Raw genomic sequence first — 15,402 nt, 5'->3', positions numbered from 1 at the left:
TCGTTGTTTTGGTCCTTTTCCCCTCCGCCTGGCTTGTCAACTGCAAACAAACTTGCGGTTCCTTTCTCAAATCTACGCAGCGGCCTATCCTGCCCTGCCTGTCTATGCATCACAACCCCTCAAATCAGTTTTCCTCACACTCATCTCTCCCTCTTCAACGTGGCTCTAACTCACAGTCACCATTGCATTTCTTTCTACACCTCTCCCACAGCCTTTCACGTCCAAATCTGCAACACGTATTCCTTCAGGCTCCCATCAAACTTGCGTCTGTCCTTTTTCCTTCTGTCTGCTCTCATCCATCGAAATAGACTCGAATTCCGTTCGCTGTCAAAGACCAAATTTGCTGCCATCCCTGTAAGCCTGTGGCTGCACAATAAAAAATAATATACGACTTCATCTTTATGCTTGGTTTATGCGTTTAGGCTTAGAATTAGCGCAATCAGATTCTAGTTTCAACTTTATTTTCAATTTAATTTTTTTTTTCTCGATTTTGATTTAGCTTAAACCTTTTATTTATATAGTTTTCGTATGTAGTTTTAGTTTTATTTAACTCAATTTTTTTTGGGGGGGATTTTAGATCTTAGTCTAATTTAAATTTAGTTTATTTGATTTTGACTTTATAAAAAAAAATACATATATATAAAAATCTAAAAGTTAGATTTAGATCTAGTTTTAAATTTTATTTCATTTAGGTTTTAGATTTTATAGAATTTCATTTTATGTATATAGATTTTAAGCTTTTGGTTTCTCTTTTCATTTAGTTTCAAGATTAGTTTAGATTCTAATTTTAGTTTTATTTCATAAAAAAAAAGGTTTCTTTTAATTTAGTTTAGATTTTAATTTTAAAGTGTCATTTATTTAGACTTTAGCTTAGTCTTGTTTGAAAATACAAAAAATCTTGGAAATAACTTTACGAGATTCAATCTTGGCTCAAGGATTTGTCATGTTTTCTATATATCTTTTCTGCTGAGGCTAAAATTTTGATGTGGGACTAATATTTATCATTTTCATGTGGTTAAATATGCTTAGAAGATCATTTAAAGATTAGCTATATGAATCTGATCTCTGGTTAACATTTAAAATTCCGTGGTTATTTAACGTATTTAATCTTTCGTATTTTAATTGCTAGAATATCATTGAGCCATTGAGCATTTATCGATTACCTCACATTTTGCAAAAGTTAACCTTTGTTTGAGTTATTTGATGATAAATGATTGTTAATGAGCTCATATTTTTGCAAGCATTTGATAAATAATCATTCAGTCATTAACTCCATAAGGCATTGGTCTATTAACTTAATAAAATCAATTAAGTGCTTGTTTCCCCTTGTGTCTCCCAACCCAACTGGTCCACAGTTGGTCATCCATTGTCCCATGGGGTCTACCCCCCTTAGCCGCGGGAGACAGGCTTAAATGGAGAGATCGGGGATCAGGGTGACAACCCCCGGTCTGAGCATTGTCGTGGCAATCTGTGCGACAACAATACCCATTAATATTTTATTTTTCCTAAGTTTAGACTTAGGAAATCCATTAAAAATATTAATTATTTTAATATCTCCCAAACCGGGTAGAATCTACCCAAACCAATTCTGAGTCTTGGAAATCTCATGTGCTTTAGCCTCTCCACCAATTTTGATGGCTAGAGAACATCCGATGCTACCCCAAATCAACAGATAACTTGTCCTTTCTGAAGGGAAATTCTTGCAATTTCTCCAAGTGTTTTCTCCTCAGAAGCCCCTCAACCAAGCTATAAGAAATTCTGCCTTTGTGTCCTTCAGGAACTCTCACTGGCTAAAAGAAGTGCTGGAATGACTCACAATAGCCAAAAGTTTGACTCTCTAATCAGCTCCAATTTCTCTCCTCGGATGACACTCAGGGTTCACCAAAAGAGAGTTGGGATTTTTCGCTTGGAAATCCCTGTGCTAAGCAGCACTAGTATATTGGTTAAACAGCTCAAGCAAACTCTATAACAAAAAATGTACAATCAAGGAACCCTCAAAATGAGTTTGCTTCTCCTATATATATAGTTGTTGCCCCTTCTAATCCTTGTGGGCCCACTAGTTCGAACTCCTTCCTTGCCTTCTTCCTCATGTGGTACGAATTCCTCCAAGGGGTTCGATTTCCTTCTTTGGGGTGGCCACCACAACCCACCAACTATTTAATTATTTCATTTCTCCTAAGTTGGTCACCTTTTTCGTCCTCAAAATTATTTCGAGCCTCCAGCCCCTTTCTCCTAAGTCAAACATTTAATAATTATCAAAATTGCAAAATTGTGAATTCAACTTCACAAAATTTATTTGTTGGGGACATGACATGTTTCCAAAGCCCATACCCATTTACCTATTTCAGGTAGGCATTGTTGTCGCACAGATTGTCACGACAACGCTCAGACCGGGGGCTGTCACCCTGATCCCCGATCTCTCCGTTTAAGCCATATCCCGAGGCTAAGGGGGTTAGACCCTATGGGATGAATGAAGACCAACTGTGGACCAGTTGGGTTGGGAGACACAGCAAGGCAATTTAGCACTTGATTGATTTTTTTTTGGAAATTAATGTACTAGTGCCTTATGGAGTTAATGATTAAAAGATTATTTAGTATATGTTGCAGAAATATAAACCTTGTGAAACAATCATTTATCATCAAATAACCCAAGCAATGTAAGATATTCGATAAACGCACAATGCTTTAACAATGCTCCAGCAATTAAACTTCAAGAAAAAGTAAATGCTTTAAATGATCTTAAAATTTAAATGCTGACTAGTTACCACTTTCACATAGCTAACTTCAAAATAATTATCAAGTGTGTTTAACTATAGAGAAATGGAACACAGAGTCACCAAAAATGAATTTTCAATTTTTTTGTTAAGCTTTTTAAAAATATATATATATAATATTTTTATATTTTTTATAAAGTTTCAAGTCTAAAACTAAAATCCTAAATAGAAATAAAATCTAATCTAAAATAAAAAGGAACTTTTTAACCTTTTATGATTTTTTATTTTTTTATTGATTTTTTGATTTATTCTAAAATAAAACTAAACTAAACTATAACAAAAATGAAAATTAAATCTAAATTCTAAAAATAAAACTCAAACTTAAATATAAATAAAAATCTAAACTAGATCTAAAATTTAATCCTAAAAGAAAGCTAAAAAAAAAAAAAAAAAAACTTTTTAATTTTTATGATTTTTTTTTTTTTGAGATTTTTAAAATCAAACCTTAAAATTTTATCTAAATAAATCCTAAGAACCAGTCCCTTTTTAACTTTTTTGTTTTTTTATGAAATTTTTTTATTTTTCATGAATGAAAATAAAAAATAAAACAACACTATTCTAAGCAAAAACTAAACTAAACTAAATCCTAAAGAACTTTTTTATTTCTAAAATTTAAACTTAAAAAAAATCAGAATAAAACTAAAATCAATTCTAAAATCTAAAACTAAACTATACAAAAAAATGCATCACCCTAACCTACGCTAAACCATAAAATCAATACGCAGCATATAGAAAATCGAATGTTTTGTTTATGGTTGTGCAAGTCAGATGGCGAAAAAGAAAATGGAGTTCTACCGAGGGAGGCTCGATGGATTTGTTGCAACTTGCAGGTTTGCGGAGCTCAAGCATGGAAACGCAACAACGGCAGTGTGAAGAGGTTTTCGAAGGTTGCGCGGAGATGAGGGCAACGAAGTGAAAAAGCAGAGGAGCCGCTGGTTGATGGATGAAGGCAGAAAGAGTTGATAGGAGACTCGTTGCAAGGAGAAAGGTGATACTGCGTGTGGATGGACGCTGGCAGAAGCAGCACGTAGGCAACGTGGAGCTCCAATGGATGGGCAATGTAGGGGTTTTTGCATGAGAGTGGGACTGCGTAAGGAAAATAGCAGAAGGAAAAACGCATCTGAGAGAGAAGCTGCGGAGCAAAGGACCCTTAACGGACAACAAATATGTGTGTTTGCAGGTCTACTGTGAATGAAGGTTGAGCAGCAACGAAGAGGGATGCAGTATGGCAGAGATGCTGAGCGATCAGACGGCGTGGGAAAGTTTGCTGTGCAGATCGATGGATGAGAATGAAGCTTGCAGCAAAGTGAAAGAAAATGGAGTTGCAAATATGCGTGAATTTGAATGGCCAGCAGTCTGATGGACGCAAATCTGGAGATCTGAACAGTGCATACACTAAAAAAAAATTTGAAATTTTCCTGTGAAGATGAAGCCCCAGCAGACAAATGGCTTGGAAACCTCGAATTTCCTCAGAAAGACCTTGCAAATTCTCCAGTAAATTTTAAATTTCCCTGCATTCAAATTTGTCTAATGAAAACCCCGAAAAATTTTCAAAATTTGTACCTGCAACCTGCAAAAACCGAACACTCAAAAATAATATGTGCAGGAAACAAAACTGAAAACCCTAAATCTAGCTAAATAATTACAGTGTTTATAGATTAACGACTCTAAGCAGCCAGATTTATCAATAACCCACAGAAATATTTTCAGAATTTAAATTTAATGTGAGATACTTCAGAAAACCCTTCTTGCATTCATAAGAAAAATTCAAATGATAAGCCCGGAATTAAAATTGGCTAGGCTCTTTCAGAAAATGCAATCCGGGGGTTGGCTGGTTCAGCCAAGAACTTCCCCTAACACCCGGTAAACTCAAAACTAAGATTTCTTGCACAGCTTAAAATCAACCATTAACATAGAGGGAGAAAACAATAGTGAAATCCAGATCAAATGGAGATACCTGCCATTATATTTCAGAATTTAAACTATCATTCAAACCCCAGAGATCAGACAAGATACCTGTGCCTAAATCAATCTTCATCAAGCTATTATCAATGGCTGAAAATAAAATTATGCAAAAAAAAAATCATCTTACAATACTTCCAGAAGAGTAACACCAGCAAGATTTTCAACCCCAAAGTCTTTGTTTATTGCACAAAAAATGACTACAAGAGAGCTTTCTTTAGCACCAGACTCTCAGATCAAATCTGATCTCAAATGACCCCTGACACCCTATTTAAAAGAAAAATTCCCAACGGCTAGTTCGAGTGATCCATGTCAAACTAATCTCGACCGTCGATGAGGATCAAAATCCCTTTTAATTTCATCCGTCGAAATTTTAAATGCATTTTAATATAGTAAAAAATTAAAACTTTGCATTTATTTTCTCAAAACTTTGACTTATTATTATTTTATTATTTTATTTTATTTTTTAATTAATTAATTTATTTTTATTTTATTTTATTTTTAGTTATTTTAATATTATTAGTATTTTTTTTTATATCTTTTATTTTTTTTTTTTTTTTTTTTTTTTGATCCTCAAACTTAGCCCTTTGGAAAAATCACCTAGGACCTAGGACTTAGGACTTATGAGGGGATTAAAACATTTTCTAACCCTCAAAACACTTTTCATCATGACTTTTACAATTTTACATCTCAAGGGGGAAAACCCATTTGACATAGACCCTCATAGACCACCCAGTTCTGCGATACAACTATAATCTAGCAGATCAAGCAATTTGTAATAACCTAACCAAATAGTTAGAATTATTTCTAAATTACTTTTACATAGACTCGAAGCACACTAGGATTCTCCTAAGATTCGAATGACAAAATCCATTCCAGCTTTGGGGTTAGGCTGAAGGAAATCTCTGCCGATCATGGATCGGTGCGACAAAAAACCTTCCGGAACATAGATTATCACGAGAAAATTAGGTTTCCTAGGAGAGTATTGACTTAGATCTGCTAGATTATTTACAATTTACACATGCAGACTGGGTTTACAAGATAACATGATCAGGCCAATGATGATAGTCAAATGGCATGGACACGTCGATCCAGCGTTGTCCCTTTTTGCGAAAAAGGGGGTGTACTGCTATGGGTAGTTGACACGTAGCGGTCAACAAGCATAATTACTTATTGTCTATGTCCAAGGAAGAAAAGTGGAATTAGTCCCTTATTTGCATGTATCATTTTATAAACAGGAACAACTTGCCAACAAGGTGCTAGTTCACTAAGTGAGGTTGTCAGGGTGTCAAGTCATCTGCCAAGATTGGTTTTTTTATTGCTGTTTGCCCCAATTTCATAGCATAAGCTTAAATTAGATGAGGCCAGGTGTGATTCCCTGTCAACTTTAGCAGAATAAATACTCCTTAGACTTGATTTCTAAGCTGATGAAAGTTCATTCTTCTCAGTGCAGCCCCTGAGTACATGTTTACTGAAGTGGAATAAATCAACTTCATTCAAAATTATTTTAGTAATGGCTGTCCTTTTTCAAAAGGAAAATTTCACACATGTAAAGTTATTTTAATAACTTATAAGATAACGTTACACGATAGTTTCCAAGAACATACCTACTAAATCAAGTATGAGTTTTGATGAGCTTTAAACTATGAAACAACCAAAAGACTCAAAAGAGATTTCTTTTATCAAGAAGGCTTCTATGCTATAGATGAAGATAGATGTTTTCACTCATGAACAAAACAGAAGTTATAAAAAAACCAACCTTCTCTTAAACAATTGTACAGCATCTTGTAGAGATGACCTGCTACAAATAAACCTCCGTCTAGACCAGACACTTGAGTTTACAGGGCCAACTGGCTGACTTCCTCGTAGGGAAGATGAGTTGAAATTTGGCTCGGCTAGAAAAGCTCTCAAATATACAGCTGCAAATACTCCTATAACAGTTGCCACCTAAATATTATTTACAATAAAACAGGACATCAGAACATAAGTTCCATTAACAAGCTACGTAAAAGAGCTGTTAGAAAAAAAGAAAGTGACAAAATACTAAAGAATATATTGAACACACCTGAAATATCATGTGTTCTGGAAGAAAACGTGCAATAGTTATTCCAAGAAAATGTGCAAACGAAACAACTCCTGTAATTACTCCAAATGCTGCAGTCCGTGAACATTCGAGGATGTTATCTGCCTACATGAATAATTCAAGCCAGTGGTGAATCATCATTCATTATCGTTCTATCTAGAAGCAATACACTCATCATTTAGTCTGTGCACTTCGTTCTGATTAAATACAGTACAAACTTGGCAATCAGCTAAGCCCATTGACATCAGTCAAATCAATTTCAAAACTTAATAGATGAGTATGAAAATCAGCTAGGTGCAGCAGCATCAGGATGACCTTGATTGTGGAATTCTAAGCACAGTTGTTTTAACAAGATTAATTCTGGTATATAAATGGAAAAGAATGAGTTAGCACACACACAAAAATAGACAGATAGATAAGCATGTGTTCAGTTTTTCAATAATATGATACACATAAATACAACATCTCGTGACCCTTGCTTTCATCTTCTAAGAGGTCTCTTGGACTCCTCGCAACTCTTCAACTTCACTTGAGGCTTTTCGCCTTAGGCACAAGTGAATATGCCAAGTTTACATAATGTATAAGGATTGTGTTTCCAACATTCCTCCCCTTTAATTTGAAGGGGTGTCTGTGAGTCCAAGAAGAGAGCTGAAATATGAGGTGGATAATAGCAAATGGTTGGATGTGCTCTCTGAATATGGCAATGTAAGGTAGACCACAAACCAAATGGGGTAGCAAAGGCCAAAGTCTTCTATTGGTAGTGGTTTAAGGAAGACCACAAACCAAAAGGCTGACAGAAGCCGAAGTCCTCTACTAGTGATGGTTTAAGGAAGACCACCAACTCTGAAACTTGGCTTGAAGCAGTTCCTAGAACAATTCCAAATATAGCTAGAAGTTGATGTCTTCTACTAAATGGAAGTGCTCTGTGATGGTGGCTTGAAAATGACCACAAAATAATGAGATGGTGGTTTGAAGATGACCACAAACTGTAATCTAGTAGAAGTAATAAGTCTTCTACTAAGTGGTGGTTTAAGATGGACTACAAACCATATCATGCTCATGGAACATGAGTCTGTCTCTGGCTACAATACTAGCTCTAGCTCTGGCTAACTCTGGCTCTAGGATCTAGTTTTGGTCATGACTAAGGCTTACTTGATATGACTTCAAAACAAGTAGTTGACTAACATACTAGACCTGGATACGGTCACTTCCTTTTCATATCCAAGATCAGTTTTGTGCTTGTTATGGATGACTTCTTCCTAAGGTCTAATGATGGGCTTGGCAAGTGCAAGTAGAATTTCTACATCTTTATTTGAAACTGTTCCTAAATTGGCATCACTAATCTTATCATGTGTTGGCTACTGATGGGAATCGATTTCAAACAGAGAATTGTTTTGAACAAGAACTAGTTCAAACTATTGATTCCTTTCTTGTAGCTCATGTTGTGGGCGTTGTGATTCGAGATGGAGTAACTTGATCTTGTTTTGTGCATCTCATAAACAACTTAGAATATCTACGAGAGTGTATTCGTTGATTTTGACTATATCATGAAGAGTAGAGTGTATCAAAGTATACAGTGACTCTAATAACTTATTAATTTGAACCATTTTTTCAACAACTCAGGAAAATGAAGGATTTCAGCTTAAATTGTCTTCGAATCAATATTTCTCTCTTTACATAGACATATTTCTTCGTTGCATGGATCAAGTTCAGTGCATAGGTTATTACTCGAAAGATACAAAACCAACCTCTATAGTTCCATTTTTTGTGGAAAGCTAGATTTTGTCTCTAGGCATGAATTTTGGGCCCTTCCCAAATAATATTTGTTGGGATCTGGTTATTTCATTTGGACTGATTTCATCAAGGAAATAGATATAAAAGTATGGTTAAAAACCATGTACAAGACAAAATTCACTATAATATTCGTGTATCACACGAAATATCCACAAAATTGTTGCTTGTCTAGTTGATTGAGGCAAGATCTCTTTGTGACTTTCACCTACAATCAATATCCGATTGTCGGAACTCTATGCTATGAGGGGCATTAGTCGTATAATATAGAAGGACCAACGGATTTTATTCCTCCGCTAGCTATGTGTTTTCAACAAGGTTACTTGTAGACAACCTCATCAACAAAGGGTCACAATTGTCCCAGTGATGTCAAGCAAAAGGACCATGGTCCCCGTGCTCCTGCACAACCGTGGTTGTCATGACAGTTATGTGTACATTGGTTATTGAAACCCAAATATAAATGAAACATAGAAGCAAGAGCATTAAATCTTGGCTTAGCAAACTTGACTTGGACGGAGCAGGGAAACACTACATCCATGGGCTATGGAAAATCCACAATGCAATAAACTGGAAACTATTCTTATAATTGATGCAATTTATTTGTCTTTTGTTATTTAATTAATGTCAAATAATGAATAGCTCACTATTGCAATCTTCACAAATAAAATAAACGCCACGGAAATAAATCAGGCACTGAGAAATAATGCAGGGAAAATAACTCAATCTCCATTGGAAATCAAACCATCAAACTGGGAATTGCTTCTCCTTTGCAAATCGATATGAATAGAAAAGTACCCTGTTTCCCTAGCAACTCCCCCTACCTCAATCAACTTGCACTACTGGAGAGACTGCATCCTCCCTGGAGAAAACTTGACTTGGACGGAGCAGGGAAACACTACATCCATGGGCTATGGAAAATCCACAATTGCAATAAACTGGAAACTATTCTTCTAATTGATGCAGTTTATTTGTCTTTTGTTATTTAATTAACGTCAAATAATGAATAGCTCACTATTGCAATCTTCACAAATAAAATAAACGCCACAGAAATAAATCAGGAACTGAGAAATAATGCAGGGAAAATAACTCAATCTCCACTGGAAATCAAACCATCAAACTAGGAATTGCTTCTCCTCTGCAAATCGATCTGAATAGCAAAGTACCTTGTTTCCCTAGCAACTCCTCCTACCTCAATCAACTTGCACTATTGGAGAGACTGCATCCTCCCTAGAGAAACTCACACTCCTCTTCTGCAAATAAATCAATCTTCCTCTGTCACTGAGAAATTGGAAATCTTTGTGAAGAAAATCCTTCGGTAATTAGTATCCACCATGATATCACTACGCTATCTGATTCTCCTGCTACATTTTGTAGCTGAACCAATTTTCACTTACACTACACTACTCTGACCTCACACTGTTGATACCCCTACATTACCTCTGTGTTGTTGTTATCACTGCAATAGTGAGTCTCAATCTCTCACTAATCTTCGTACTACTTTAATACTTGGGCTCCAATAGAAAAGGTAATGATCCAACTGAGGAATCACATACTCAGCAATTGGATCTAATCTATTGATCAAGCCCTTGCTTGGTTATGATCTAGATCTCCTTGTTGCTCCTTCCTCAGATGTATTGTCGCTCAGACTGTAAAGACATGGTGCGACAACGACTCAAGTCGGGGGCTCTCACCCTGATCCTCGACCTCTATGTTCTAACTCTCTCCCAACAACAAGCTATGGGGGGTAGTCCCTATGAAAGAAGGGAATGAGAGACAAGTTGGCAACCAACGAGTCCAGGAGACATGTTGAATGGCCTAGCCACTTGGTTGATTTAGCAAGTTTATAAATTTAATTAGATTTAGATGTGAGGCCAGTGCCTTATGGAATCAACTTGCTTTTAAATCAATTAAAGACCAAATGACCGGATGAACAACTGCTGCTTAAATGCTTATCTACCTTATATGCTATGCAAATCCTGGAATCTAGGTGTGATGCAAGAATCTTGATTGCTTTTAATTATATGCCTATTCTAGATGTATCCTTCCTCTTAACTATTTTGAAGCTAGTCTCTAGAGTAGGTTTTGAGAAAGAGGCCAAGGGGAAGCAAGCAAAGGCTTGATTAACAATACCTCCCCTTAGGTACTAACCAATCAGTGCCTTCGGCGCTGTAGAGACCGTGGCTTTGACGACTGCAAGGTCACCATATTAACCAGTAAAGAGGTGTTAGGCTCCTCAAGCTAGATGAGAAAGGTGTTCCTATATTTCTATCAACCAAGCTTATGCTTAGAGGTAAATTATTAAATGCAAGACTAGTCTTAGAATGATATGCAAGATGGATTAGTGGTCTTAAGGTGAGATTACTTAATTTGTTAAGCACTTAATGACAATGATTTTTAATTAAGAACAATAAGGTACTTAAACAATAAATGAATAAAATCTCAACCACAAGAGAAAGTATTCAAGCTTAACAGTGCTAGAGAAATGCGGCGGTAATATAAATAAACAGTTGCTCAAAGACAAGATTAATGCTACTTAAGAAAATTAACAATCTCCAATATTATAATCAATAAATCACCAATATGCTAGTTAGATACAAGAGAGAAATTTAAATCTCTTATCTCAATTATGATCAGAATAACATCCACAAGAGATATCCAATTTAACAATGAGCAATGAATCCACTCAATGATAGTAATGGAAATGAGAAATTAAGAGCATTAATCCACAATTTCACTTAGATAAATTAACCAATTAGCGTCGTTTGATGCCTCAAAACACTCCTGGAAGGTTTTAGACCCTGTTTCGCCAAACTGGGTCCCACCAGTAAAAATGGTCCTGTGAGCTGATTCCTCCACTTTTTCCACTCCAAATGCATCGAGATGGATGAAAAATAATTTAATAATCCAATTCGGATAAAAAGGTGGAACATGAGCAATCAATGAGTGGTGTTGAGGATCCATGAAGTACTTTTTGCTATGGTGGAGGCCCATGGCTCTCAACGCTCACCCTACAAGTGCCAATGTGGCCCTTGGAGGTCTAGGACCTCGTATATAGGTGGAGAGGAAGTATCTCTTTGACTTTGTTGGAGGAATCCTACAACAAAGTAGTCCACACTCAAGTTAAGTCACCATTTGAGACTTGTTTTCAATATTTGCCACCTTTATCTTTGGATGTAGTATATGGATAGCATGACGAGTAAAGGAGGATATCACTTGGGATACCATAAGGGTAGAAAAAATTGTTGAGAAAATTAGGTAAATCCATTTGCAAGTATATGAAACATTGAAGAATTCACGAGAAAAGTACAAGGCCATGCATGATCAACATAGAACAGAGAAGTCATTTAGAGTTATTAAAATTGGCAACCAAGCAGAAATTGTTGATTTATGGTAGCATTAGATGTGCTCTAAGTCTCAAATTTTGTAGGGATGCTGAGCACATGTATTCCAAAGAACCCAGAAAGAGTTTTGGGAAATTCCACCCAGAAACAGTGTTATTAAAATAATTAATTATTTTAATGGAACCCTAAGTCTAAACTTAGGAAATAAAATAATTAATGGGTATTAATCTAACTATGGGTGTAAATTCTAAAAGAAGGCGAGGAACAAGTAGAAATGATCTTAGCCATTGATTAGCTTCTAATCTGTGTCGTTGAATGTCAACGAGAAGATTATGTAAGGAGGCTTGAGGGCCATTTGGAAAGACACTGAGTGAGTTCAGAAGTTCAATTTTCTGAAGCGGAGCAGCTGCCAGGAAAATTTCGATAGTGAGATTTTGTAGTGAGGGGCAGGGACAGTTTGGTTGGAGAATCTTCGCCTGAGCCAAGGATACGCAACAGAGAGATAGAGGGACACCAGAAGGAGGCAGCGTAGTACCCAGGAAGGCAGAAGGGTTCACACAGAGGCAACGCAATTCTCCAAGCAGAAGTCCGAAAATTTGTTGGGGTTTGATGTTCTGAGCTGGACGGTTGACGTCAGAGATCTGAGAGAGAAAATCGATCCAATACTGAGGTGACGCAGTGCCTTAGAGGTTGACGCGGGGCCCACGCAAGGGCAACGTAGAAGTAGCCGAGGAACTCGCAGTTCAGCTGCCGGATCAGCCGAGACTTGCCGGGTAGAGTGAGGTAATCTCACAAATTTCTTCTGCTAGTCATATTTCTCTATAACTGGATTACTACGAGGGCATCCAGAAGTTGTATTCAAACTACTACATAATAATAAAAACCCTCAAATCTGCTGCATCGATTTTCCCGCATTGGGTTTTTCCGGGGACGTTTGTCCAAAAGCAACTGTCACTTGCATGTGGTTTTCTCTATTGTTCAGTTTCTTGTTTCAGCATATTATTTAATTGGTGTAGGCTACAGTGTATGTATTTCGTTGTTTGCCGTAGGAAACTACAAATTAATTGTTCATGTACATCTAACAAGTAGAAGAAATATCATCAGTGCTACAATAGGAATTCTCGGGTTTAAGGAATTTTCACAGAAATTCCCACAAGAAACCCTAAAGAGAGTTTATGTTGGTCATAAGGAAAATTCTACTGGTTCAAAATTGATTTGACAAATAAGTATTTAAAGCAAATATTTTTGGGCAAATTTAAATTTTCAATTTTAAGTTTCCCTCCAAAATACCAAAGTCAACCTTAGCAAGGGTTTTGATTTTCCTCCATCCATTTGTATAAATTGAGTCTCTCAAATCATATGGGATCATCGATTAGGGCTCACATTTTTCTGATGTATTTCGCATGACTATAATCTGTTGCATGTGGCTCTCTCTTACATGGCTTCTCACACTCTGTCTTATGGACGCTCACATTCTTTCTCCCACAAATGATCTTATGGTATTTTGGTTTGGCATCTCTGTCTCACTCTCGATATAGTCGCACTGTAAAGGAATATGTTATTAATCTCTATATAATCGCACAATCATGACACAAGGTCTCGACTAGGCATCACTCTATTTCTTCTCCTCAATATTCATAGTCGGCATCATCTCCTTCGCATTTGATATTGGTTCATTTATCATATGGCCTGATCTCACATCTTTGTTTTGGTTATAATATCTCATATGTATGGTTCAGTGTCGTATGGCTATGATGGCTATGGCTCTGCATTGGCATGGTCTCTATGGCTATAGTTCTCTTAGTTCCTCAACATTATTTTGGTTGCCTCTATGCCAATTAGTCTCAGGACAATATAAGTATGGTCTTGCTATAGTACAATATATATGTGATCTCGCTACAACTAAGTGTATGATGATCTCGGCAGGCACACTAAGATGATTGTCTCGACACGATAATATGATGAATCATAGGATGTGAAAATTCCTAAACCCAGAATCCCTACTGCAGCAACTGATTTTACTTCTCCTACTTGTTAAACCATACAAGTTATTTACTATGTTCTATGGCAAATTTCAAAGTAAATACAACTGCAACATTCACTATTTAAAATTAATATGTCAAAACAAGAAACTGAACAAGAAAAAGATACAACACAATGACATAGTTATTTTTGGACAAATGTCCCTGAAAAAAACCCAATGCGAGAAAACCGGTGCAGCAGATGCGGGTTTCTTTATTATTCTTCAGAAAAAATCTCATGTACAAGATACAACCAGCAGAATAGAAAAGGATTCTCTGTGAGGATTTTACAAACACTATTCGATGAGTTTCTGATCCAGGAGAGGACCTGTTGCCCCCTTTGCATCTCACTGCGTCAGCCCTTGCATGAGAACTATGCTATCCCAGCGTCACACTGACTCTACGTTGTCCTCTGTGTCAGTCTCTATGATGTCCTCCTTCTGCTCTGCATCTCCTGCTCCTGACCTTCAGACTGATGTTGATACCCTCTCTCTCCCCTTCCCTCCTGCAACTCTCCCTCTGGTTCGGTTTTCTCTTGCCAAACTTCGACCAATGAGAAAATCAAACTTACTCGGATAATTGAGTATCTGCCTCTGGCATGTCTTCCAAATGCCCATCAATGTCCTTCTTATAATCCTCCAGTTGAGAATCATTGGCCCAGATTAGATTCTAATCAATGGCTCAGATCATTTGGACTTGATCGTCGTCTTCTTCTAGAAGTTACACCCACAGTTTAGATTAATACCCATTAATTATTTTAATTTCCTAAGTTTAGACTTAGGGACCCATTAAAAATAATTAATTATTTTAGTAAAATTGTCTCCAGGTGGAGTTTCCCAAAACGATTTTTTGGTATTATGGAATACATGTGTCTAAGCCTCCTTGCAAAATTTGAGACTTAGAGCACATTCGATGCTACCAGAAATCGACACTCCCTCTTAGCGAGGAATGTGCTCTAGCAATGCAACCTGCCAAAACATCACCCTGTTCTGTAATATCTCCCTCTGCGCCGCTAATCTCCAACATCACTGCCCACCAACTACTACGCAAATGTTGCATTTGTACTGCTACTGACCCTGCCACTGCCAACACTGCATCTGTACTACAACTCCCTCTCATTCCCTGTCACTGTCACTAAGAAATCCCTTGTTTCTGCTACTGAAATGGATTCTCTACCATACCCATCTACTCCCTAAACTGAATGAACTTTGCTCTTCCTAGAGACTTTGTGAGTACGTCTGATATCTGATCTCTTGTGGGAACATACTGCAGTTGTACTACCCCACGCTAAACATAGTCTCTGATAAAGTGACATCTGATATCAATGTGTTTTGACCGATCATGAAATACTGGATTCTCAGAGAGTTTGATACAACTCTGATTATCGCAGTAAATCCTGGTCGCTTCCATCCTTTTTCTGAATAAAATCA

At 36.8% G+C, this 15,402-nt stretch overlaps 1 protein-coding gene across 1 annotated transcript in view; it reads right to left on the bottom strand.

The window, feature by feature from the left end:
• Positions 1-15,402, bottom strand: part of LOC149219039 (uncharacterized) — a 482,479-nt gene that overhangs the window by 392,160 nt on the left and 74,917 nt on the right. Inside the window, exons 4-5 of the mRNA XM_089382522.1 lie at positions 6,802-6,924; positions 6,496-6,683 (exon numbers count right to left, since the gene is read on the bottom strand). Of these exons, the coding sequence (XP_089238648.1) occupies positions 6,496-6,683; positions 6,802-6,924 (311 nt within the window). The remainder of the gene's footprint in view (positions 1-6,495; positions 6,684-6,801; positions 6,925-15,402) is intronic.

Source organism: Pinus tabuliformis, chromosome Q (assembly GCF_031772625.1).
Source record: "Pinus tabuliformis cultivar Carrire ecotype Pingquan chromosome Q, CPIR1, whole genome shotgun sequence".
Lineage (NCBI taxonomy): Eukaryota > Viridiplantae > Streptophyta > Pinopsida > Pinales > Pinaceae > Pinus > Pinus tabuliformis.
This window is presented reverse-complemented; position numbering and strand designations above follow the sequence as displayed.